The 26,307-nt window shown below is 36.3% G+C and overlaps 1 protein-coding gene across 3 annotated transcripts in view; it reads left to right on the top strand.

Annotated features, from left to right (window-relative positions):
- LOC122746492 (U2 snRNP associated SURP domain containing) overlaps positions 1–26,307 on the top strand; it is a 97,719-nt gene that overhangs the window by 15,867 nt on the left and 55,545 nt on the right. For 2 of the 3 annotated variants that reach the window (XM_043992128.1, XM_043992129.1), the window contains exons 2-16: positions 2,886–2,933; positions 9,030–9,161; positions 12,693–12,791; positions 13,128–13,242; positions 15,391–15,524; positions 16,667–16,734; positions 17,338–17,432; positions 17,529–17,564; positions 17,655–17,737; positions 19,323–19,488; positions 19,625–19,836; positions 20,807–20,850; positions 24,106–24,210; positions 25,487–25,553; positions 25,634–25,797. In XM_043992128.1, the coding sequence (XP_043848063.1) occupies positions 2,886–2,933; positions 9,030–9,161; positions 12,693–12,791; positions 13,128–13,242; positions 15,391–15,524; positions 16,667–16,734; positions 17,338–17,432; positions 17,529–17,564; positions 17,655–17,737; positions 19,323–19,488; positions 19,625–19,836; positions 20,807–20,850; positions 24,106–24,210; positions 25,487–25,553; positions 25,634–25,797 (1,568 nt within the window). The remainder of the gene's footprint in view (positions 1–2,885; positions 2,934–9,029; positions 9,162–12,692; positions 12,792–13,127; positions 13,243–15,390; positions 15,525–16,666; positions 16,735–17,337; positions 17,433–17,528; positions 17,565–17,654; positions 17,738–19,322; positions 19,489–19,624; positions 19,837–20,806; positions 20,851–24,105; positions 24,211–25,486; positions 25,554–25,633; positions 25,798–26,307) is intronic. The other variant, XM_043992127.1, reaches the window with a different exon arrangement.

Genomic DNA, 26,307 nt, shown 5'->3' with positions numbered 1-26,307 from the left:
ACAACTTGTCCAGCCATTCCCCAACGGATGGGCATCCCCTCAACTTCCAATTCCTTGCCAGCACATAAAGAGCAGCTATAAATATTTTTGTACATGTGGGTCCCTTTCCCCTTTCCATGATTTCTTTGGGCAAAAGACCCCAAAGTGGTATTGCTGGGTCAAAGGGTATGGACAACTTTATCGCCCTTTGGGCATAATTCCAAATTGGGGTCTAGCAATTCTGAAATGCTTATGTCAAAAGGTTGCAGTCTGCACACTGGTCAAGGGAATACCCATGTGAATGAAATCATGAATCTTTTAAGTATATAGAGTACATACAAAAGACAGATCCTGAAAAGTTCTGAAGGTTTGATGAGAATCTCTATTTGGAAAAATCTCCTTTGTGGCGATTGCTCCTGAGTTGGGTCTAGAAGGAAGAGTAAGAATTTTAGTAGGTGATATCAAAGGACAAATCATTCCAGGTATATGGCGGTCCATAGGAGAAGAAATGGTACTGAAACAGTTGGGGGGATAAGAATGGGAGAGAGTGTTGTGTAGAACTTAGAGCAGGGGTTCTTTTGGGGTCTTGGGTCCCTTGGACAGTTTGGTGACACCTGTAGACTATTCACAATATTGTTGCCTAACTTCATCACTGAAGGAAATTCTAAATTTTAGTTAGACATTAGTGAAAATAAAGATACAATTGTTTTCTCATCCAAGTTTATGGACGCTAGGAGTACATGAACCTCAAACTAAGAACTCCTGATTTAAAGTATGTAGTGGGAGATGTGATTAAACTGGAAAAAAGGTGGGTTGGAGCCCGATTATAGAGAGCTTTACATTCTAAACTCAAGGAATTTGTACTTTTTAAATTTGAAAGGCAGTTGGTAGCTACTGACAATTTTAACACCAGTGCATTAAGAGAATTAAGTGGGTAGCAGTATGAATTGTGGATCAGAAGAGAGAGACTAGAGGCAGAAAGACCATTTTAGAAGATTGTTAAAATAGTTGTAATTTTAGGGGCCTGAATTCATGTAGGGGCAGTTTAAAAAAAAAAAAAGCATGGATTTGAAAAATGTTCATGAGGTAGAATTGACTGGAGTTTGCTGAATTTTTTGGGTGGGAAAATTTGGGAAGAGGAAAGAAAATATTTTTCAAGCAAAGGCTGATGACCTCTTGTATGAGATTTTTTGTGAATGTGTTACATCAGGTGGTCTCTGATGGTTCCTATCTATCCTCCAACCCTCCATCTCTTTCCCCTTTTAGTAGAGGGAGTCTGTAGTGATGAGATTAAGGTCTGTTTGTAGTAGTAACTTCTTTTGTTTAAAGAGGCTATTGAATACCCTTTGGTTACCAGTTAAATTGAATCAACTATTCTCTATCATAGGCTGGTATAGTAGGAAGACTACATTTTGGAGCGAAAAGAACTAGATTCAAGTACAGACCCTATTGTTAATCATCTGACTTTGGGCAAGTCACTTGATTTCTTTTGTAGTTTCCTCATCTGTAACATAAAGCCTTTATTTTAGATCCATTTCTTCTTGCTTAGTTCAAATGTAAAATGCTGGCCATCTTCCACATAAGAGCATTGGCTTTTTAAAACAACAGTCAATACCAGTAACCTGAGAACATACAACAAATTATTTGAATGGAATTTAAAATTCTAATTCATGTTTATTAGCCAATTGTGTGTAGACTTATAGAACTAAAAAGGCCTTTGGGGCTCAGATTAAATGAGCTGTCAGTTCAGATGAAAAACCTAAAGTACCTTCCCTGTGCCTGTGCTTGTGAGCTGTGCTTGGAGGCTCGGGATCAAAGATTAAAAAAAGCCTTGTCTTGAAAGAGTGAACATTGTACTCCTGACTTTGTAGGTACAAGAACAGAAACTTGTGGGGTAAGGAAGGATCTGTTCTGTGGGTGTTCAGTTTTGAGTTTCTATGCTGAAATCAACGTAATGGTCAGCAAAAAAAAAAAAAAAGTAATTTGCAAAGTCTGATAATTGATTAAAAATCAAGTCCTCACTGAAATGTTAGTTCAGGATTCTTTAGTTTTTGCTCTTACTGGTATCAGAGAGGAAAAGCCCTTATCATTCTGTACTGAGATCTTTTTCTTTGTGTCTAGTGAATTGCTTTTGTTTTTGTTGTAACAGTTTAGCACTGATAAGCAGATTGTGGTTTTTTGTAGTAATTTAAAAAATAACCTTTTTTCCTCTCCAGTCTATTCACACATTACTGCCATGGTCTTTGTACCTCTTCTCTCCCTGCTTCACAACCTTCAGTGGCTCTGTATTAACTGGAATAAAATACAAGTGCTTGAGCCTAGCCTTCAGGGTCCTCTATGGTCTGATGCCATGCTAACTTTTCCAAGCCTTGTTTTATACTAAATAAACTCTTTGTCCATCTTATCCTACCATCACTTTGAAATGCTTTTCTTTCTTCAAAGCACAACTCAGGTACAACTTTCTTCTTCTACCCAAATAAAGGAGATTTCTCCCTCTAATCTCTCATGTCTGTTTTTTCTTTTCTATACTTTGCCCATTCTAATGGCATATTATATTGTATATTATTTGTATGCATACATCAGCTAGCTGCTAAGTTGTCAGAGACTTAGTTTTCCTTTTTGATATTCTGAGTGTCTAGCATAGTATCCTGTAGGTATTTAGGATATAACCCATGTTTGAATTTTTTAATTACTGGGCAGGTAGTTAACTTTACTACAATTGACTTGTTTGAAATGCAACCTATTTGTATGTTGGGAGCTCTGCCTATATTGAGTTGTACTAGTTGAGAAGACATGCCAAGAAGGTTGGAAGGGTAAAGTCTACCAAGAGAATTGGCATGTCTTGTTTAGAATACAAGAAGTTTTTTCTGTTTTCAAATTGGCTTTTATTTTTCTTATGTTCACAGGCCAGATCATCAGACACAGTACATTCATCTGGCTCTTCAGATGCACATGTAAGTATAAAAGACAAGAATGGAGTAATTGGGAAAGAAAGTGAATGCTCCCTTACTGTTAGAACCTTTGTGGATATTACATTAAAATTTTGATTGTGATGTTGTTTTCTTGTGGATAATTCTGCTTTGTATGGTTTTTATTATTTTAGTAGCCTTATTTTTCATTTTAATCCTATGGAGAGAAAAGGTATTTTAAAAAAACCATAAAATCTTAAATGGTAATTCCTCTATTAAGCGCCATAACTGCAGGAATTCTTAGCCTTTTTTGTGTCATGGACCCTTTTGGCAGTCTGATGAAGCTAAATGACCATTTTTCAGAATAATTTTTTTTTCTCTAATTTTTCTCCTCAATTACATGTAAAAATTTATTTTAACTTTTTTTTTAAACTTTGAATTTCAAATACCCTCCCTCCTCCTTGGGAAGACAAGCAAATCTATATAGATTATATATGTGCAATTATGCAAAATATATTTCCATATTAGCCATGTTGCAAAAGAAAAACACAGACCAAAAAACCCCTCCAAAAAATAAAGTAAAAAACTTGTGCATCAGTCTGCCTTTAGACTTCATCAGTTCTTTCTCTGGAAGTGGAAGAGTATTTTTCATGATATTTTGTTGTTGTTGTTCAGTTGTTTCAGTTGTGTCCAATTCTTCATGACCCCATTTGGGATTTTCTTGGCAAAAACATACTGGAGTGATTTGCTGTTTTGTTCTCCAGCTTATTTTACAGATGAGGAAACCAAGGCAAGGGGACTTGCTCAGTCACACAGCTAAGTGTCTGAGACCAGGTCTTCTTGACTCTAGGCTTGTCCCTCTATCTGTTGTGCCACCTAGCTGCCCTGTTTCATAATAAGCCCTTCTGAACTGTAGCTAAGTCATTCACAGCTGATCATTATACAATGTTGCTGTACACTTCACTTTGCCTCAGTTCACATAAGTCTTCCCAGTTTTTTCTGAAAGCAACCTGCTTGTCATTTCCTATAGCATGGTAGTATTGCATCACAATCATATACTACAACTTGTTCTGTCATTTCCCCAATTGATACGCATCTCCTCAGTTACCATTTTTTGCCACCACAAAAAGAGCCACTGTCAATAATTTTGTACATGTGGGTCTTTTTCCTCTTTTTCTTTGATCTCCTTGGAATACAGACCTATTAGTGGTTTTACTGAGTCAAAGGGTATGCACAGTTTTATAGCTCTTGGGGCATAGTTCCAATTGCTCTCCATAATGGTTGGATCAGTTAACAGTTCCACTGAGAGGGCACTGGTGATCCAGTTTTTTTTTTTCTCTCACATCTCCTCTAATATTTGTCATTAGAATAATGATTTTAAATGCATAAAATAAAGTAGGTTTACAAAGAAAACAATTAAATTGAAATATAGCTATAAAATATGAAAGCAAAACAAGTTCCTGAATCCCTGCGGTAGGGCATTTTATGGTAAGGTGGTGGCTTTAATACAGTCTTTTTCTTTTTCTTTTCTTTCTTCTTCTTTTTTTTTTCTTTTCTTTGGCGGGGCAATGGGGGTTAAGTGACTTGCCCAGGGTCACACAGCCAGTAAGTGTCAAGTGTCTTGAGACCTGATTTGAACTCAGGTACTCTTGAATCCAGGGCTGGTGCTCTATCCATTGCGCCACCTAGCTGCCCCCCTAATACAGTCTTAAGTTGCAGCAGATCCTACTACACTAGAACAGCTTTGCAGATGGGCCTGGGGATGAATTATGTCATTGGAGGACCAGCCAAGCAAAATTTAGAGAAGTTTATCTCTGGGGTGTTGATGCATTTTGTAAGCCTAGGAATACTTTAAGACTGTTTTTCTTTCTTGTTCTTGTTCTTATTCTTCTTCCTCCTCTTCCTCTTCTTCCTCTTCCTCCTCCTCTTCCTCTTCTTCCTCCTCTTCCTCTTCTTCATCTTCTTCTCTTCTTCCTTTCCACTTCCTCTTCCTCTTCTTCTTCCTCTTCCTCCTCTTTCTTCTTCTTTTAAACAAAGTTATAGAAGGAGAACATGCATTTTCCTGACCATTAACTTTCTAGACACAGAACGTTGTATCAATATATGGTCATGGTTCCTTGCAGTTTTAAAGTATAATAGGGCAGTTATTTGGACATGGGGCCTAACAGGTTTTTTTTGTAACAAGCAAGATCTCTACTTTTGGCTAAAAAAGGGTTGCTGCATTTCAGGAGAGACTTTTCTTTTTTAGGGTTACATAAGCAAAAAATTTCTTCATCGTATTAGTCCAAGCTGTATTAGAATCAGGGTTAACAGGAAGCTAATAGTAATATAACCCAGTTCTGCTAATGCAGAGATTCAACTGATAGCATATCTTTGACATCTGGTGATCCAACCTCTGCTTTGAATGCTTCCAGGGATGGACAGGAAGCCCATTATTTTGTATGGCTAGACATTTTACTCCATTGTTGAAAGGTCTTCCTTTATATAAAGGTAAAATCTGCTTGTCTATAGCTTCTGATAATTGGTCTTACTTCTCCCATCCGCATTGGTACATTACAGGTGAAGAGCATTGGATTTGGTGTCTCAAAATATCAGTTTCAGCACTAATCCCGCACATAGGCTTTGTCGCCATAGACAAGTTAGTTAACTTCTGAGACTCAGTTTTCTAAATGAGGATTTTTGTAGGTATCAAATGAGATAATGTAAAGAATGTGAAGGGAAGTAATGGATAAGACCAGAAAGGTAGACAAGAACCAGGCTGTAAAGGGCTTTATATGCTCAACTGAGTTTATATGTCATCCTTGAGGTAATAGGTAGCTATTAGGTTTTATTGAGCAGGGCAGGGGAATGACATGGTCAGATCTATGTATGTTCTCTGGAGGATGGACAGGTGTGGGCAAAGACTTGAGACAGGGAAGCCTTCTCAATGGCAGTAGAGTCCAGGTGAGAGAGATTGAGGCCCTGAACTAGAGCAGTCATTGTGTGGGTCTGGAGAAGGGGACGAATGTGACACACGTGGAAGTTTAAAACAATTGCTAGTGGTTCAGTCATGGAACTCATGAGTGAGGAGTCCAGAATGTTACATCAGAGTTTCAAAGCTATAAAACTAGAAGGATGGTGGCTTGTCTTGCTATAGAAAGAAGGAAATTAGGGGGAAGAACATATTTTGGGAGGGAAGAAAATGAGTTCAGTTTTGTGTGTGATACATTTGAAATGCATGGAACTTGAAATATTCAGTAAGCGGCCTCTGATCAATTTCCAAGTGAAAGACTATAGGAAGAGGAAGCCCAGGACAGTCTTCAGGGACCCCCCCCCCCCCCCCAGCTAAGACCTAGGTTTGGTTTTTTTTTTTTTTTTGTGAGGCAATTGGGGTTAAGTGACTTGCCCAGGGTCACACAGCTAGTTAAGTGTTAAGTGTCTGAGGCCAGATTTGAATCCAGGTACTCCTGACTCCAGGGCTGGTGCTCTATCCACTGCGCCACCTAGCTGCCCCCCTAGGTTTGTTTTATAGAGCAGGGCTTCTTGAACTTTTTGAATGAGGCAATTGGGGTTAAGCGACTTTCCCAGGGTCACACAGCTAGTAAGTATTAAGTGTCTGAGGCCAGATTTGAACTCAGGTACTCCTGAATCCAGGGCTGGTGCTCTATCCACTGCGCCATCTAGCTGCCCCACTTCTTGAACTTTTTCTACATGTGACCCCTTTTTGCCTGAGAAATTTGCAACCCTATATGGGGTTGTAACCCACAGTTTAAGAAGCTAGGCTGTTGTTTGTCCTTCATTCTCCAAGAGGACCATGATATCATGGTGATGTCATGACCTTCAGTAAAATGGATTTAAGTGAAGGAGGGCTGTGCAAAGTCACCAACTTCACTCTCTCCAATAGAGCCATCTGGGTCCAGTGGCAAGATAAAACACCAGGACGACTGAAGATGGCCCTGGATGTTTTAAGACAATTGGGGTTAAGTGACTTGTCCAGGGTCACATAGCTACTAAGTGTTTGAGGTCAGATTTGAATTCAGGTCCTCCCAACTTCAGGGCCAGTGTTCTATCCACTGCCCTACCTAACTGCCCCTTCAGAAGCTAGGCTGCAGAAGAGACTGAGCAGTGGTCAGAGAGGTTGAAGGCTGATCCAAGGAGAATAGTGTCACAAAGTCCTAGAGAGGAGAGATTATCTAGGAGAAGAGCAGTCATGATAGGTTCACAGATTCTTTTTCATACAGTGATCTTCAACATTTCTCAGAGGCAGGTAATACATTGGGATAGTCATACATTTTGCAGAGGAGGCTGAGACTCAGGGAAGTTTTGTGATTTGCCCGTGGTTATACAAGCAAGTACATATAAGGGAGGATTTGAATTCAGTTTTCTTCTGATTCCAAGTCTACCTCTCTTGTCACTGCACTACTCTGCTTCATTTTGGTATCCCTGAAATTATGTAGGAAAAAGAGGAAGGCATCTAGTACTCTAAAGGATTTTTAGGAAGATGTGGACAAGGTTAGAAGAAGGTATGTTGAATTGGTGTCTGCATGACCTTTGTCATGCCTTCTTCTCTTCCTGCAGAAATATCACAGGTCCTTTAAAATATTAAAGTAGGGTATAGCCCAAGATTCCACATACTCCACCTTTTTCACTTGAATTGCTGTCAGTTTCAGGTTTCACAATGTTTATTTATTAAGTTGATCACTTTTATTGCTTATTTTTATTTTTATTTTTAGTGACTTGTATTGCTTATTTCAGGATGTTCTATATATCCCTGTGTACATTTAATTTTGTTGATTTTGGTTCATCTTTCTAGCCTGTCTACTACATCTTTTTGAATCCTGATTCTGTTCTCCAATCCATTAATGATCCTTATCAGTTTTGTTATCTCTAGATTTGATGAGCATGCCTTCTGGGTTTTAATCCCTGCCATTGATAAAATGTTCCAGCTGCCACTAATGCCTAGGGAAGGAGGTCATCCAAATAGTGATTAGGTGGTTGGTCAACTTGCCTGTGTGGGAGGGTCCCTGAAAATACAGTGAGAAAGAAAGGACAGCTACCAGGGATTCGGGATGGTTCCAGACCCCTGCATGCCACAGGTGGCAATGGAATGTTGCTTGAGGAAAGGGATTGCAATTGTTCTCTCATTAATTTTACATTGAAGGATATCAGGTGGAGTTACATTCATAAGTTGGTAGTTAGTTGATTATTGTCTTATGTATTACTCAGTGCCTGTTAGTCTAAATATTTTTGAATGAATGGAATGAATCAAGTGTCACCTTAAATTGTCACTTGGAAAAATTTGTAGCTTGTGTGATTCATAGATTTAGAGTTAGGTTCCTTAGAGATCATCACAATACAATCTCTTTATTGATACATGTAGTAAGTGACAAAGCCAGTATTTGAACTCAGGTCTTTGCTCTATAGCTTCTAAGATTCCTTTTGAATATTACAGCTGTCCTGATTTTCCTAATTTAGTATTGCTTAAGGCAAGGAAACAGAAGCTTAGTTTATGTGGATTCACTTATTTAAAAGTCATTAAAAGTAGCCATTTCAAAAAATCTCGGATGGATAGGCAGTGTGCTGTAGTGGATAGAGACCTGACTCAGAGTCAGAAAGAGCTGAGTCCATGTCCCAGTGCTAACCACTGCCTGCATGACCTGTGGAAGTTGCTTAAACTCTTAGTTCTCCATATACCTCTCTAAGGGTATAAGTCGAAGAGCAGGTGTTGTGCATTGGTAGAGGCAGTTGACTCATAAGTCATGTCCATGACTACAAAAGTCATGGACATTAAGGGAAGACAAGTAAGGGTCATGAAATAAATATTAAATAAGTGTTAAATAACCAATTCTGATCCACAAAATATTATTACTTTAAAAATTTTGAGCTTATGACCTCATTATTTTGCATAGAAAGATCTCTTTTACTGTATATAGGTTGTATATCCAGTCTTATGAGCTATATAAAGTGAATCATAAGGAGGAAGGGACAAACAGAAGGGACTGTATGTAGACAGTCTTCTTTCTCAAATGAGCAGCTTTTAATCTGCTAATAGGACCTATTGATTTATGCTTTTTCATGTATAGTTTTTAAGGAAAAATATCCTGCAAGGATATATAATTGTCAGCTATGATTTCTTTTGCTTTTTATTTTTTTTTCCTGAAGATGGATGCAGCTGGACCCTCAGATACAGATATGCCAAGTCGGACACGGCCCAAGAGCCCGAGGAAGCACAATTATAGGTCAGAAAGTACCCGAGAGAACCTTTGTGATTCTCCCCATCAAAATCTGTCAAGGGTGAGTTAGAAAAAATAATGTAGGAGTGTAACATTTATTCTGTTATAGAATTGGTATTCACTTTAAATTCTTCATACTGTTCATTATATTTAAAACTTTTATCTCAGTCTTGTTTTGTTTTAACATGTGTGGTTCTAATGTATCCTGTTTTTGAAAAGAATACTATTTTGCTTACATTAACTTGTTAGTGGAGCTTTTCGATTTTAATTTCTGATGAAATGTTAAGGATAACAGACTTGATTTATTTGAAACATACATATTAACAAACTTTTACTTATACAGATAGTTTAGGGGCCATTTCTTACCTTTAAAGAAAACAAGAACCCTTGCCTCCTTTTCTTCCTGGCCTAATTAGCTTGCAGAACATGTGTCTAAAAACCAACTTTTTTATGGTTGGCCCCTCAAACTGATGTCAATATGATTTAAAAGCTCTTTCAAAATAATATTGAAATCACTTTTGATTAGCTGTAAACTATCACTTTGTGTATAGTTCGATATCAAAGTTTAATGTAAAAGTAAAAACAAATCCCTTCCCCCACAACTACCTAGATCTATTTCCTTCTTTAGAAGTTACAATCTAGGGGAAGCTAGGTGGTGAAGTGGATTAAAGCAACTGGCCCTGGATTCAGGAGGACCTGAGTTCAAATCTGGACTCAGATGCTGGACTCATTTACTAGCTGTGTGACTCTGGGCAAGTCACTTAACCCTCATTGCCCCGGGGTGGGGGCCCCCTGGAAGAAATTTAATAACTACAGTAAAATACCAGTCACATTACAAATAGCATATTAGCTATTCAAGGGTAAGTGTAATTTGGGGATAAGAAGAAAATGTGTATTTGGATTTAGAGATCAAGGAGAGTATGTCCATGCCTATATTAGATCAGGTAATGGGAAAGCAAGAAATTCTCCTGTGATTAATCTAGGAAAACTTCAGAGTAATATTTTAAAAAATATATAAATCCAGGGGATAGCAGCTTATGGAATATGTCCCAGAGATGATTTGAAAGATGATTTTTTAGTATCATGGCTGGGCATGCCTCTCTTAAAAGCCCATTTTGATGCTTCTTGATGTGACAGGTTCTAGGTTCTCAAAGACTGTCAGCAGAGGGTAAACATGTTTTCCTAAGCTGGAAAGGCATTGAACGAGGGTCCCTTATTGGACTGAATATCTATCAGTGTATCACAACACTATTGTCCCTATTTTATAAATGAGAAAATTGAGGCCTGGAGTGGTTATTTGATTGCTTTGTAATCATGCCACTAGTTGAGTGATTAGAGCTTTGATTCCAACTTGGGTCAAGTCAAAGACTTTATCCACAAAATTTATCTTTGTTCCCATTTGGCTTTCTCTGTTGGTATCCCTTCACCCCTTCTTTTTCATCCCTTCTTGTCTCCTTTTTTGCTTTTACCTGAAGGTCACCTAGTACTTAGAAGGTATAAACTGAAGATTAGGATGATCACAGTGTCAGTGTTCATCCTTTTCCTTTTGTTACTTATATTTTAAGAAATAAAGACGTTGTAGACCAAGAGGAATGAAGCTCTCCATGTGGAATGCCAGACTGTTGGCTGAGTGATCCCTCACTCTCTGCTGTTCATTTGTTCTCTTGCTCAGGTTTGGCCTCTGAGTTGCCACACACTGGGCCTTTGCTGATGGGTTCATCCAGGGAGGCCTTAACAAGGCAGGCATTAGGTTTTGTTGTAGAGGAAGGGGGTGTTAGATGAGGGAACAGAGGTGTGTGCACTCACATGTTGGGAGAGATGGCTTGTAAATTGGTCCCTTCCTGGAAAGAATGATTATTAAATCACCATTTGGAAAGTTGGAGGACTTGTCTCTTAGATGCTGCCTCTGATGTTTATGACTTAGTGTGATATTGGGCAAATCACTTAATCTCCTTGGGCCTCAGTTTTCTCAGTTGTAAAATGCTCTATGATGTCCCTTTCCTGCTGTAGCCTGAAGGTCTACTTTGGTGAGAGAATTGGGAAGAGACTAAGAACTGCTTTAAAAAAGGCTAAAAGTCAAGAACAGGGTGAATATACAAATGATCCATGGAGACAAGTGGAACAAAATGGAGTTTAAGAGAAAATAAAGTAAGGTGGTATCTAATTGACATCTGTGGTGCAGAATTTTGCCAGTCGTGGTTAGGATACACTTGATGCACGCAATCTTGAGAAAGAAGTTCTAGTCAGAGTATATATGAACAAACGGATGTTTTTTTCTTTTCAAGAAATAAAAATGGAATTTCATACCTAAATTGAAATTTAAAAAATATTTTCAAGTCAGAAATAGCAACTGATTGCAGAATATCTTCTTTTCCTATGATTAATCTTTTATGAAAGACATCATTAAGATAGTTTTCAAACATACAAATTATACTATCAATTTAAGTATTTCCAAGATGATTTATGATAATGTTGTTAGGTACTCATATATCAAGTCATTAGAATAATTGGTTAACTTTGTTTTATTGATAAGGAAATGGTTGCAAAGATTACCCACTATTATAACTGGATGATTAAAATAAAAGGACAGTGCTCAGTAAACAATTTCTTATTGCTATTAAGTATTTTTTATTCCCTGTAACTGAAACATTTCATCCAGGTGTAAAAATGATAATGGCTTTAAATGATTCTGGCTTTTAAAATCTTTGCAGTTAATTTAGTCACTTTATGTTCTACAGTGTTTTGGGAAGGGGGTGCAATGAGGGTTAAAGGTTAAGTGACGTGCCCAGGGTCCAGCTAGTAAGTGTCAAGTGTCTGAAGTTGGATTTGAACTCAGGTCCTTTATCTTAAGTAGTTAGGAGATTTCAGTATTTTCAAATTGTAATTTAAAAAAATTAAATAAATTTTTATTGATATATTTTTCCTGCCCACATTATCCTCTCAGTCATTCCACAGAGCAAACACTATTTTTTTAAAAGGCAAAAAAAGGAAGAGGAAGAAAATGAGCATAACTGAGCAATACATTGGAAAATGTACTGAATCACTTGTGTGTTGTACAGTACTTCAAGATCTCTTATCTTTGCTAAGGGAGTGTGTGTGTGTGTGTGTTTCTCATATTTTTAGGTATATCATAAATTTCATTATAAATCCTTTTAGGTGTATGAGTATAAGAGGTGGGGTTTTCCTGCCTACTGTTTACCCCCTCTCTAGAATTTCAAATTGATGATTTAAAATGAAGAACCTATTTTGTGATATTTAAAACATTGATATAGGAAAGGTTTTAAAGTTGAAGTTTGTTTTCATTTTCTCCTTCCTATTTCTAAGTTCACCATTCTTCCTTGTCCTTCCCCTTTCACTCCTGTTGCATCTTCCTGAGGGTTCTCTTTCTTTCCACGGGCTTTCATTGTGTAGAGTGAAAGACCAGAGGGAAGCATAGGTCCCCTTCCCTGCATGGAGGACCTTGTCCAATGGCATGGAGCAGGGTGGCGGCCTCACTTGGTTAGAACTTCTTTGGGACTTAGACATCAGTTCTGAAAAGAGGTATTTTAAGAATTGTTTATATAAACATTTAACCTTGTTTTTCTTTGCATAGCCACTTCTGGAAAACAAGCTCAAAGCTTTTAGCATCGGGAAGATGAGCGCAGCTAAAAGGACTTTGAGTAAGAAAGAGCAAGAAGAACTGAAGAAGAAGGTAATTTGTGTTACCTTCTCCTGACCTGATATCTCTGCTTGTGACTGTGATATGTCTGAGGTGGGGAGGTCCAGCTCTGCAGTTGGGGCATGCATAAAAAGAGGTTTAATTCAGTATGGAAAAACAGAATTTACATTGATAATTGAAAGCATAGTTTTACTCCCAATTAGTAACTTCTGCAACTGACTGCACAGCAGTTGGTGGGGAGACAACATTATTTTTCCTGCTTGGGGATGGAAGATTTCAGCTGCTACTATGTATCTGGATCACTTACAGTAGGAAAGCCACACACTAAACTGTTAGTTACACGCTGAATTGTTAAATTTGCTTATTTAGGAGGATGAGAAGGCAGCTGCTGAAATTTATGAAGAGTTCCTTGCTGCTTTTGAAGGCAGTGATGGTAATAAAGTGAAAACATTTGTGAGAGGTGGTGTGGTTAATGCTGCTAAAGGTATGTTTGAATATGGTAACTAATTATTTAGCAGTCACCGTAGATTTTGATTAGGTAGCTCAGAATTGAAGTGTGTGAAAGCTTTTTCAGCACTTGTGTTTCAACTTAAGGTTACACCCAGGGGCACTGAGGATATGTCTGTACCTTATGCTAGGTTGGTGGAACTTGGGCCTATGCCTTCCTGACTCTAAGCCCAGTTTTCTAGTCACATTGCCTCTTAGTTTAAAAAAAAATAGTTTAGTATTATTATATATTGGCTTTTTATTGAATCTCAGTTCTCTGTTAACACAAATAATTTTTCTGAGAGAGTTTAAAGCATAAAATGACTGGAATGACCTTGAACTTGTCTAAAGCCTAGAACAGGAAGGACAACAACTTAAATTTCTATGCTTTGGTAGTTAATGGAGTTGGACTTTCCTAGTGAATTCCACATCATCATCCCCCATGCCTCAGTCAGTAGTCTTAATAAGCTGAGGTGGCTGAAAAAAAATTCATCCATTGTTAGCTAATTCATTCCTCATGAGCCTCTTCTACTTTTCTGAGCTAGTCCTCAAATGAAAAACACAATCCATCCCTGAATGTCTTTATGCAAAGCCTTATAAGTTTTCTGTAACTTAGCAAAGCTTTTGTGTAGAGCCTTCAAATACCCAGGGTCATGTAGATGCTCTGAAAAGAGACCAGAGGGGGACTTTAGTGAAAGCACATTGACAGTTTACAAAATGCTTCCTTTACAACTAGTATAATACTCATTTTAGAGAAAAACAGAAGCTCAGTGGAATCAGGCGACTTGTTCAAAGCCACAGCATTCCAGATGAGTTGCTGAGTTTGGCTAGAACCCTGATGAAGAGATAGCCATGGTTATTGGAATACAGCCAGAGCATAACTTTTTAGTTTTAGCTTTCCCACATATATTATTTCAAATTAATGAATCAGCAGTAATTTCAGATTCATCTCAAAGTAGGAAATTGAAAGGAACACATGGTATAATCCTGCTAGCTTTACAATGTACTTTGAAGTTGTGAAAGGGGTCACCGAACTCCATAAATAATCCCCAGGCTTCACTCATACATGAATTTGTTTCCCCCTCTGTATTTTCTGAGAGGTAACAGATGAAGAAAAGAGACTAATTAGAATTTCTTTCCCCTTTTTGTACCCTCTAGTAGATTTGCTAATAATAAAAAGGAAATGGCCAAAGTACAGACAGTAAGAAAAGGAAACAGCCACATGGTGCCTTTTGGTTTGAACTTTTCAAAAATTCTCTGTAAATATTTAGTAGAGAGATTTAAGGTGGTTAAACTGGCAAAGTCTGGTCTCTTTAAGGTTGGTATTTAAGGCCCAACACAATCTGATTTCTACCTTTTCTCTACCGTAACTCACTATTTCCCTTTAGGAGCTCAGTGCTCTAGCTAAACTGGTTTATTTGCTGTTTCTATGACATGTTCAGTACTTTACTTTACTGCTCTTCTCCACCACCTTGCAAATCTTAGCAAATTGAAATTCTTTTTTTTGCTGAACTCAAATAACATTTCCCTCATGTACTTTTCTTGTTTTATTTACCTTACCACACTAATCAGATGCAATCCTTCCTTTTTTGGAGGGGAATTAGAACTTTTTTGGTATCTCTTGTTTACTTTCATATTTATCTTTGTTTATAGTTAATGTTTATAGCTCTTATTCTTCTTACTAGATTGCAAGTTCCTTGAAGGCAGGGACTGTTTTAACTCATCTTTGTATCTTCTCTATTCCCATCTCTCCCATACCCTCAAACCCTCTGCCAACCTGGCACCATGCCTTGGACATTGTATATGTCAGTCATTGTTAATGGAATTGGAATTTATGTTGCAATAATTATAGGTGAGAGAGCCAACATATATTAAGTTTAAGCAGTTTTATTCTTGCAGTATCAGTAAAGTGGTTATGAGCAAGCAATATATTTCTTAGAATTGGAATTGTTTAACCAATATTGTTGGCTTTTGGTAGGTGTGCCTAATGTCCTTTTCTGTCCTCTCAGCTTAATAAAATACATATCTTGCACCTGGAATAGTGCTTGGCACATAGTCGGTACTTGACAAATGCTTGTTGATTGATTGAAAAACAGGTTTGAAACTTACTATATATTAAGCATTATCCCAATTTCTTAAATTATAGAAGAACATGAAACAGATGAAAAACGAGGCAAAATCTACAAGCCATCCTCACGATTTGCAGATCAAAAGAATGCACCAAATCAGTCCTCCAATGAAAGGCCACCATCCCTTCTTGTGATAGAAACCAAAAAACCTGTAAGTCATACTCAGAAATCACTGACCTTTCGTGTTTATATGGATGACCTTGCTGAGACTGCTTTCTGTACTTCCACTGTAAGCAGGACTTTGGTATTTTTTTGGAGGTGGTGAGTTTTGGCGTTTTCTAACCCAATAGCATTCACATTCAGAAGATTATAATATATTAGCATGTGGCACATGACCCTTGACAAGCTTTAAGCAGTGAACAGTTTCTACTTTTGCTTCTTTTAGACATACTGCTATGGCACAAGGATTTGCATTTTTCTTAATGTTCACACATTTGATACTAATCCAGTGGTTGGGGCTTCAGTTAGTGTATTTTAAGAATGCTTGGTTGCAACTTTATACCTACAGATTATTGGCTATATTTTATACAAACATACCATATGTTTTACATATAAATGAGCATTGTGCCCTTTAAAGTTAAGTGGGGGAAATAATACATGTGTTCTAAAAGCTCCCATTATTCATAATGTTTCTGGGATTCCTCATATGGAATATTCTTCAGAGCCTGTGGTGCATTCTTTTGAATCTATGCATTAGTAGCATTTCTTTAACCTTTTGACGGTGGATTGAGTTTTGGAAATAGCCAAAAGTCACCTGGAGCCAAGTCCAATGAATAAAAAGAGTGATCAAACATGGTGTAAATATATTCTTTTTAGTCAAAAGCAAGATACCAGGATAAAGTAATGAGATTGATTTTTGTTATATTTTGGTGCATTTTTACTGTCTAAACTGGCTTTGAAGGCAATTCTAAGAGGTGATGCAAAAATATATTAAGCAGTATCTTTTGGATAGTATATAATCTTCCAAAATGACTGCTTTGGATCACAATACTTATTTAGATGTATGAGTTTTGGTATGTTTCTTAAAAATAGCAAGATACTTCAGGTGTATTGGGCTAAAATTTTTCTTTTACCCCATTATTTTAAGAATAGGGTCAAATTTTTTTTTTTTTAGATACAGATATTTGACAGTATTATAAGCTTTATTTTTACCAGCATTATCTTATTAGTGAGTGACATTAAAGAAATCAGTGGCCTAGAGGTAAATATGGTTTAGAAATGGTGTAATTATTGAACCATTCGTTTTGTTAAACCTTCCATTTTCTGAAGCATAACCTGTCATATCCTTCATAGCCACTGAAGAAAGGGGAGAAAGAAAAGAAAAAGAGCAATTTGGAACTCTTCAAAGAAGAACTAAAACAGTAAGTTTTACAGTGTGGAGAATAACTATCATAGGTATATCAAATAGATATTTGAGAATACAAGGAAAGGCCCACACAGTATACCTATTAGTTATTACCAAATATTCTGTCATTAGGATTTTTTTCCTTTTGAGATTTTACAATTATGTTTTGTGGGGCAGGGTTTGAAAATGAACTTGTAATAAAATTCACAGTCATGCCTCTTTGCAATTTCCCATATGTGGGTTGTATTAAAATGCTTTACCTTATGGCCGGAGTCCTGTTTGCAGTGGAAAAGTGTATTCCTCTTCGAGGAAAAAATCAGGAGAGGACCCAATAAATTCAATAGTTGTAACTTTTCTTCTGTTTCAGGCTTGATATTAGTAGTATAGTTGGCAGGAGTTGCTTTTGAACATAATGAAAGGACTCAGTTATTTGGTCTGTCTTGTATGGCAGTTGTAGTTTGTAATCAAGTTCTTTAGTTCCTAAAAGTTCCTAAAAATCTTCCAACATGAAAGTAATCAAAGTTACCTTACTGGAATATAGCGGATGAGTAATTTTTTAAATCATTGTTAGGATCGTATTTTTTGACTCATTGCTAGTGATTTAAAATATTTTCAACAGAATTCAAGAAGAGCGTGATGAAAGACATAAAACAAAAGGCAGACTAAGTCGTTTTGAACCCCCTCAGTCAGATTCAGATGGCCAGCGTCGTTCTAGTAAGTAAAATTTACTTTAACAAGTGTTTTTGATAAAATAATAATTTAACCAAAGGTAAGGATGTTTTATTTTGTTTGTTTTTTTTTTTTTTTTAGTGGACGCACCTTCCCGAAGAAATAGATCATCTGGTGGTAATATAGTTTCTTGCTCTTTTACATGGTACTAATTCTGAACAGTGTTTTTATTCTGAGAGTTACAATCTTTTTTCTTTTTCGTTCTAGTCCTTGATGACTACGCACCTGGCTCACATGATGTGGGGGATCCAAGTACCACAAATTTATACCTTGGAAACATTAACCCACAGGTAATAATATAGACCTAAGCTGAATATTGCTGCATATTTCTTTTTGGAAGAAAACTATGAATCTAAAAAAGTAGATGGTTAACCTTTGAGGCAGTTAATTTCTGTACTGTGGAATATCATTGAATGTGTACTTGAAGCATTTGTAATTGTCAGATGTCCCTATAAAAAACCCATAATTCCCTTCAGATAGTGAGACAAAAACGTTTTTAATATGAACATAGTGATGTCATTGGTGCTTTTTGAAAAGGAAGCAACAACAGCTTTTCTGACAGATTTTTATTGATATTTGTTTGAAGAGTGTTGTTTAACTCTGTTATTAAAGGGAAAAGATATTTTACAAGTCGTTGTCAATAGCCTCTAGTAATAGTGATTTATTCTTTGGGTCTCTAGGAGCAATCCACAACAACTTGTTTTCTGCTATTTATGTAATGGATATCAGTAAATATTGCAAATTCCAAGAGAGTGCCCATATTCTTTTTTTTTTTTTTTTTTTTTTGCGGGGCAATGGGGGTTAAATCACTTGCCCAAGGTCACACAGCTAGTAAGTGTCAAGTGTCTGAGGCCGGATTTGAACTCAGGAACTCCTGAATCCAGGGCCGGTGCTTTATCCACTGTGCCACCTAGCCACCCCCCATATTCATTTATTATATTAAATATTGCTCTAATAAGTATACCATTAATTTGGAGTTGGAAACACTGCAGCTAAATTTTATATCTTAAGATTACTTCACGGTGATATAATTTTTTTTTTTTTTAGTGAGGCAATTGGGGTTAAGTGACTTGCCCAGGGTCACACAGCTAGTAAGTGTTAAGTGTCTGAGGTCAGATTTGAACTCAGGTACTCCTGACTCCAGGGCCGGTACTCTATCCACTGTGCCATCTAGCTGCCCCCACAGTGATATCATTATTACATTAATGACCAAACTTGTTTGCACATTATTTGGCTGATTGTCTATTATGTCTTGTCCAGTTACCTCCATCACAGGATTGTTCCTTACTTTTGAATTTTAGAGAAGGAATAAGGGATATTTTGTAAATTTTGCCTCTTATATTATGCTTGTTACTTTCCTTTTATATGTTTGTTGATATCCATATTTTAGAGTGTTTCTTAGGTCCCTTTTCTTATTATCCTTCTGGTCTCCCTTCTACCTTAAACAGTCTAAATATCTACCATAAAAATAGTTTTAATTACTAAGACACCTCCTACAATAAAATGACTTCCTTCCCTAGAAGTTTGAAAGGAGGAAAGCAGGTAGGGATGAAGGAATAAGTACACACAGTGAAAAGTCGTTTTGCTTTGGGTTTTTTTCCCCTTGCCTTATTGTATAAATGCTGTTGACTTTTCCCCACTGAATCAAGCTGGAGTGTGCAACAACTATATTATGATCTTACAGATTGGGAATGTGATTTTTAGTTGTTGATTAACAAAATTCATTCATAATAAAATTGTTTCAGTGCCCCTTTAAGGTTCATTGTAACAGAATTTGACCCATTTGAAGGAAGTTACAAATTCTCTATAAAAAAAATTCATAGTATGAATTAATGAGTTTTCATATGAATAAAAATGTGTATTCATCTTTTTTAGATGAATGAAGAAATGTTATGCCAAGAATTTGGGAGGTTTGGACCATTAGCCAGTGTCAAAATTATGTGGCCAAGAACAGATGAGGAAAGAGCAAGAGAAAGGAATTGTGGTTTTGTGGCCTTTATGAATAGAAGAGATGCTGAGAGAGCTTTGAAAAATCTAAATGGTAAGTAGCACTGATCCATCCAGAAGCCTTATAACCTTTCCACTGTTTTGAAATTAAAAAACCCACAACTTTTTTAAAAAATCCAACTGCAATATGAAATACTTGATTTAGTGAAATAATGCTTTCTTTATTGTAGGAAAGATGATCATGTCCTTTGAAATGAAACTAGGGTGGGGCAAAGCTGTACCTATCCCACCACATCCAATATACATTCCCCCTTCTATGATGGAACACACTCTTCCTCCTCCACCATCTGGCCTGCCTTTCAATGCTCAGCCTCGAGAGAGATTAAAGAACCCCAATGCTCCAATGTTACCCCCACCTAAAAGCAAGGAGGATTTTGAGAAGGTAATTTAAAAAATGTACATAGGGCCGCATCTAATTTGTAAATACTAAATCTTATGGTAGTTTTTCTTTTCTACAATTTTATAGAATTGTGTGTGCTTATCTGTTTGGTAACCCTTAAAGATACATATAGTCTGTTCCCTGCCTTAGCCCATGAAATCCCAGTATTGAAATGAGGCCTCAGCAATATCAGGCCATATTTTTGTTACTGTCACTCCTTTAAATCTAGTTATACTTTTCCAACCTTCAGTTATTTTTTCTCCCTCTTTATTCCCTGTTGTTTCAGGTTTATTATTTAGGTGCTACTTTTGCAGTATTTAAATTTATTTTGTTTTAAGAAACTTCTACTTTGTAATCAGTTGGCTTAGTTTTCAATTAGAATGACCTCCTAAATAGTTGATTTGTTTAGATGGCAACTAGCTGATGTAATATTTAAGGACCAACTAGGTGTCAGAATATTTTTAGGGTATGTGTGGTTTGTTAAAGCAACTAACTATAGTAAAAACATACTGAAGGGTGAGTATTCTTTACTTTTTTATAAACATAAAACCAACTTAATTTACAGTTATAAGAATTTGTTGGTTCTTTAATGAATTACACTTAAAATGACAGGGCTGGTTTTAAAGGCTTGGGAACAAAGTAGTAAACTTGTACGGTCCAAGGCAAACAGTTAATGATTTCACAAATTAAAATCCTTATCTTAGCCTTCTCAGTGTAGTACCGATTCCGGGCATTGATGTGCATTCTGGTAGGAATGTTCTGATTCTTGGCATTTAGTGAACATTCATGGTTCACTGAACACATCCATTTGCATATATGTAATTGCTTAGTGTATAACTTCACAGCAGTGATTGCCTGCAAAACTTATGATTAGATGTGTAGTATTTTCAATGCATATGTATATTTTTGCTTGTTACTTGTTAACAATACTCACATATTCTATGTTTATTATCTGATGTGACTTCATATACAGACTCTGTCGCAAGCCATAGTCAAAGTGGTTATCCCAACAGAAAGGTACATGTTTTTCTTTATTATTACTGATCTAAATATAGAAAATATCCCCTTCTGAATTAAAAAAATGGTGTTGAGGAAAAGGTAATGCTTGACTGAGCAATGGTTCCTTCCTCTTACTTATGGGGGGAATTGGGAATTTTACTAATTCATAATTTGTACTTTGCAATTTTGTCACTACTTTTCTTCCCTTTTAGTATGATATGCAGAATTATAGCTTTTGTAGAGGAGGATGTAGTTACTTATATTTGAAAATGGTGGTCAAATGGTATGAAGAGTAAATCTTCAATGGGCTTTTGGCATACTGTGGTTGCTTTAGATTGTGTGATGTTTCTACCTCATGTGCTATATAATTTTCTGTAATTCTCTGAATTACATGCATTTAATGTGCCACCTTGGTTGAGAACTTGGTAGAGTTATAGATTTATTTTGTACATCTCTTAAGTGATTTAAAAAAACATCTAATTATATTCTTGAGCACTGCACAGGGGAAGCAGTTCTTCACTGTGAAGATAGTTGGGTTTCTTTGTTTTTCTTTTTTCTTTTCGCCCCCTTTTCTCTATAAAGATAGTGTTTAAAAGCAGAGGTGTTTCTCTAGGTACGCTCTTGCTCAGTCAAGCTAAGCCTTTTCCCAAACACAGGAACACAACACTGGTTGGATAATAAATGAACACAAAAGAATACCAAATTCTCTTTGACATTGGCCTTGGTGAGCAACACCAGCTGAACTGTCTGCGGCAGCGGGGGACCAGGAAAACATCATGGGATGGATTGGGAAAGTATACAGTTTTTGACCAGACATTGGTACGATCGACTCCAATAAATGTGGTTTTATTATAACTGAGAGACATTTTTGTTTTTTTTTGTTGCCCAGAGTAAGATAATTGACATTTTTAAATAATGCACTTTAAACTATCTTTTTGTACTACACTGTTTTCATTCTGTTGTAAAACAGTCCCTTTTTTAAAAATAATAAGAACAACAGTTTTTTTTTTTAAACACAATTTTTAGGGCAAGGAGTTTGAGTAAAATTGTTTTAATAAGCACAAATTTAGGCTAGTGCCAGAAGGAGCTAATCATCAGATTTAGTGTGTTTTTTAAAAAAAGTTACTTAAATTATTGAAAGCAATTTAAATTTTTGATCATGAATGTTTAGGTATTTATCAAAGTTGCAAGCCTATTTAAAACTATAGTTTTTAAAAGTTATTTAGCATTCAAAGAGAGGTCTTTTTGCAGTACTTCAAAAAGCTTATGGAGAGGAGTATCTGTGTATGGCTCAGTTTATTTCTTTTTAAAAAATCTAATTGCTTGAGTGTAGTTTTGGTGAAAAAGTCTCAAGACTCACTATTAGTATAAACCCCTAGTTTAAAATTAATAAGCCAATTTCCACTTAGGATGCTGGATTTGCCAGTGTTTATCTTACAGTGGTTTTTTGTTTTTTGTTTTTTAAAAATTTAATCTACCTGAGTTTTCTGGATGTTTAGACTCTATTTGAACATTTGATGATGGGAATCACATTTCCCCTATCTTTAAGATGGCTGACACTAGCAGGAAATTGAATTATAATTTCATTATCATTTCCTTATACCTACCCCACCCAAAAGAATACTGTTAACTATATGAATATGGAAAATATTCTCAGTACTTGAACTTAGAACTACATGTTCTTGCAGGGTTCTTGTTCTTGTAAAGAAGTAAATACTTCTCTGCAGATAACTTCTAGAATAGGTTATCAACCTAAGGGATGCTTTGGGTCATTTGTTTTAATTGTAAAAGCCAAAACATTGTAGTAATAGTTAAAAATCTAGGTAGTCAACCCTTTTCCTAGTTCTAAATCTTTTATAGATTAGAAGTTTTTTTTCCTTTTAATCTTAAATTAATTTTTTCCCCACTTTTGTAAATATTTTAGTGTCCAGTTAAGTAGGTTTGTTTGAGAAATGTGAGAAATTAAGCTAATAAAATTTTATCTCTTGGTGATTATAATTATGTACTCTGAAGCAGGGTAATGATATAAAGCCATATAAATTGATAATTTCTAAAATAAGCCTACATTTAAAAATGTGTTGTAGCAGATATAAGAACACATTGTTCTGGCAGTATTAATAGGGTAAATAAATTATGTCTACAGTATACCAAGAGCCAATATCCTTTTGCTTTTCCCAATTAATATTTGTTAATGTTTCGGTCAAGAGACTGCTGAGTTCATTTTACCTAACTTTATATTCTGATACTTAAAAAATTTCAAAAGTAAATTGAGTTGTATCTGACAATTTTAGGACCCATTGTCAGATTTTTAAGAAATAAAATTGTTCTTCAGACTTGACAAACAGATTTAGAGGCGAAAGGACTTCTGCAGTACTTCGAAATTTAGCCCAGATGCTTGAAAAATTTAAGTTAAAACCTGGGAAAAACTTATAATTTGCTCCTTTTGGCAGTATTTTTAATAGAATGGGGTATTGCTTTCATTTATGACTTTATTACCTACAAACTATTGAAGCTGGAAGCCTCATCTACAAAATGGAGAATTTTTCATTCATTTCACAGATGTATATTATTTGTATTGTTGACCAAAGGGATGTTGCCTCTTTAAGGGTCAGATTCAATAATAATTCCATCTGGTTTGTATGAACCAGAAAAATATATGCTTGGTTCTACAATGATGTGTAGAGCTCATAAATGTTTGTTTTGTTTTGTTTTTTAAAATTTCTGTACCATGGAAATTAGGTGGATTTCTTATTAAATCTGGCCATATGCTTATTTACCTGGTAGTTTTGAATTTTTAGTAAATTGTAGCCATATATGATAGTAGCTACATACAAAATGATAAAAGTAACTCATTTGCCTTCTGCATTATCTGATGTTAGTTTAGTAATATTTTCTTGTAAAACTAGTAAGATAGCTTGTAAGCTTTCAGTTTTCAATTTTTTATAAATGATCAATACTCCTCCTTTTTAGTCCCTGATTCATAGTAATATTTTGAGTCAAGTTTTGAAAATTAGGAGTGACATTTCAGAAAATTTACTCTTTAATATTATCAGGATGTGTTGTGGTTTCCCTCCCCTCCCCTTACCATGCCCTCCCCTTCTCCCCATAATGCAAAGCATTAACATTTGCTCCAAATTACTTTACCTGGTATAAAATTCTGTATTAGTCAGCAAAATAATCGTTTCCTGCACAATTAAAGTAACTTAGGTGAAGTATAGTTTTATATAGTGGTAGGTCTGAATCCATTTTTCTTTAACTGTGTTGTTGTTATAGGAATTTGCTCGCACTGATACATCGAATGATAGAGTTTGTTGTACGTGAAGGACCAATGTTTGAAGCCATGATTATGAATAGAGAAATCAACAATCCTATGTTCAGGTGGGTGTATATTACTTATATTATATACATTGTCCTTGATTAATATTTGAAATTTAAGTTTCAAAAGTATATTTTTAAAATAGGAAAAGGGAGATTTCAGTAGATAAGAGGATAAAGATATGTTTGCAGTTTTTGTGTTTGGTACAAATGAGTGAATTAAGCAGCTTCATTATATCCGCAGCTAAAAGATAAAACCTGAGTTCCCATCACATAACTGTTTTGACTCAGAGCAGGGGTTCTTGACTTTTATTGTGTCATTGACCCATCTGGTGGTCTGAGGAGCCTTATGTACACCTCAAATGTATGCAAATAAAATACACAGAATTACCAGAGAAACCAATTATACTGAAATAATGCTTACCAAAATGCTTTTTAGAGAAATTCATATATTCCAAGTGAAGAACCTCAGATTCAGTAAAGTCTTTATAAGTAAAAAGTTATGAGAGGATAAATACCTCTGATTTGGTTACTCTGAGGGAGCAAAATAGTGAATGTCCTCCATAGTGGCTTGAAAACAGCCTTGGGGGTCAGCTAGGTGGCGCAGTGGATAAAGCAACGGCCCAGGAGTCAGGAGGGTATGAGTTCAAATCCGGCCTCAGACACTTAACACTTACTAGCTGTGTGATCCTAGGCAAGTCACTTAACCCCAATTGCCTCACGGAAAAAAAAAAAAACCAGCCTTGAGAGGAAAAGAACAGTGACAGGGTATTATTTGGGAGGAGGCAGTGTGGTTCACTTGAAAGAATGTTGGTTGTGAGCCCTAGCACCTACTATAGGTGTTGCCTTGGGTAAGTTAGATAACATCTATGGGCCTTAGTTTCATCATCTGTAAAATGAGGGGATAGAATTAGATGACCCCCTCAGGACTCTCTTCGATTTCAAGTCCATTGTCCTTCAATTTCTGTATGCTGAATTTTAGAGAACACACTTCAATGGATAGTGATGACCAGATAAGGTATTACTTGTTGGGCAGATGCTTTGAATAGCTTGATTTATTTCATTAGATTTAATTTAGAACAAATGTTTGAGAATAGGGCAGTTTTTATGACTAAATTAAAATTTATTCCTTTGTGAAGAATGTATTTGTGTATGATGACTGTTGTTGGTAAGATAATGAGATCAGGTCGGGGTGGGGGGAATTACTACTTTCACTTTCAGTGTCAGGTCTTGTTCATGGTATCTTTACAATAGTCAAACATCTCTGATTTATATATACATTTATTTGGGAAGAATAGTCAAATCATTCAATTGGAAATTTAAACTGTTTTTTTTTTAGGTTTTTATTTGAAAACCAGACTCCAGCCCATGTTTACTATAGATGGAAGCTTTATTCAATTCTACAGGCAAGTAGAATACATTTCTACTTTAGTTTTGACTTTACGTAAAGCCAGACCTAATTGTCCTATATTTCGGTGGTGTTTAGGGAGATGCTCCAACTAAATGGAGAACAGAAGATTTTCGTATGTTCAAAAATGGATCTTTTTGGAGGCCACCCCCATTAAATCCATACTTGCACGGGATGTCAGAAGAGCAAGAGACAGAGGCTTTTGTTGAGGAACCTAGCAAGAAAGGAGCACTTAAAGAAGAGTAAGCTTCTCTTTCCCCTCCTCTCCAGTCAAGAGCAAAGAAAACTCACATCCACTTCACCTTCACCCCTGCCCAACTAAGAACTAAGTAATGTTTGCCATCAGCCTCTCCTGCTTCTCTGATAAATGGTCTTCATTTTAGTGGAGTGCAACATGGTGCAATTGTTTGAGGCAGAAGACCTGGGTTTAAATCTCAGCTCTGCCACTGCGTGATGATTTATGGATCATTGAATCTTCAGGAAGTTACCTTATCTTGGGGAGGGGAGGTGGGGGGAAGAGGGAGGGGGACGGGGAGGGGGAGGGGATGGAATTGTACCAAATGACCTCGGGTCTCTTCTGCCTGTAAAGCATGTGCTTATAAGAAAGATGCTGGTCACTGTCCTATGTAACGTTGATGGATTACATGTGAGCCTTTGAAGAAGGGATTCTGCACTGCTCCACTGATCAGATCATAGATTTAGGGGTAGAGAGGACCTGAAAAACATCTGGTTTAGTACAAGCTCCTTATTTT

Source organism: Dromiciops gliroides, chromosome 3 (assembly GCF_019393635.1).
Source record: "Dromiciops gliroides isolate mDroGli1 chromosome 3, mDroGli1.pri, whole genome shotgun sequence".
Classification (NCBI taxonomy): Eukaryota; Metazoa; Chordata; class Mammalia; order Microbiotheria; family Microbiotheriidae; genus Dromiciops; species Dromiciops gliroides.
This window is presented reverse-complemented; position numbering and strand designations above follow the sequence as displayed.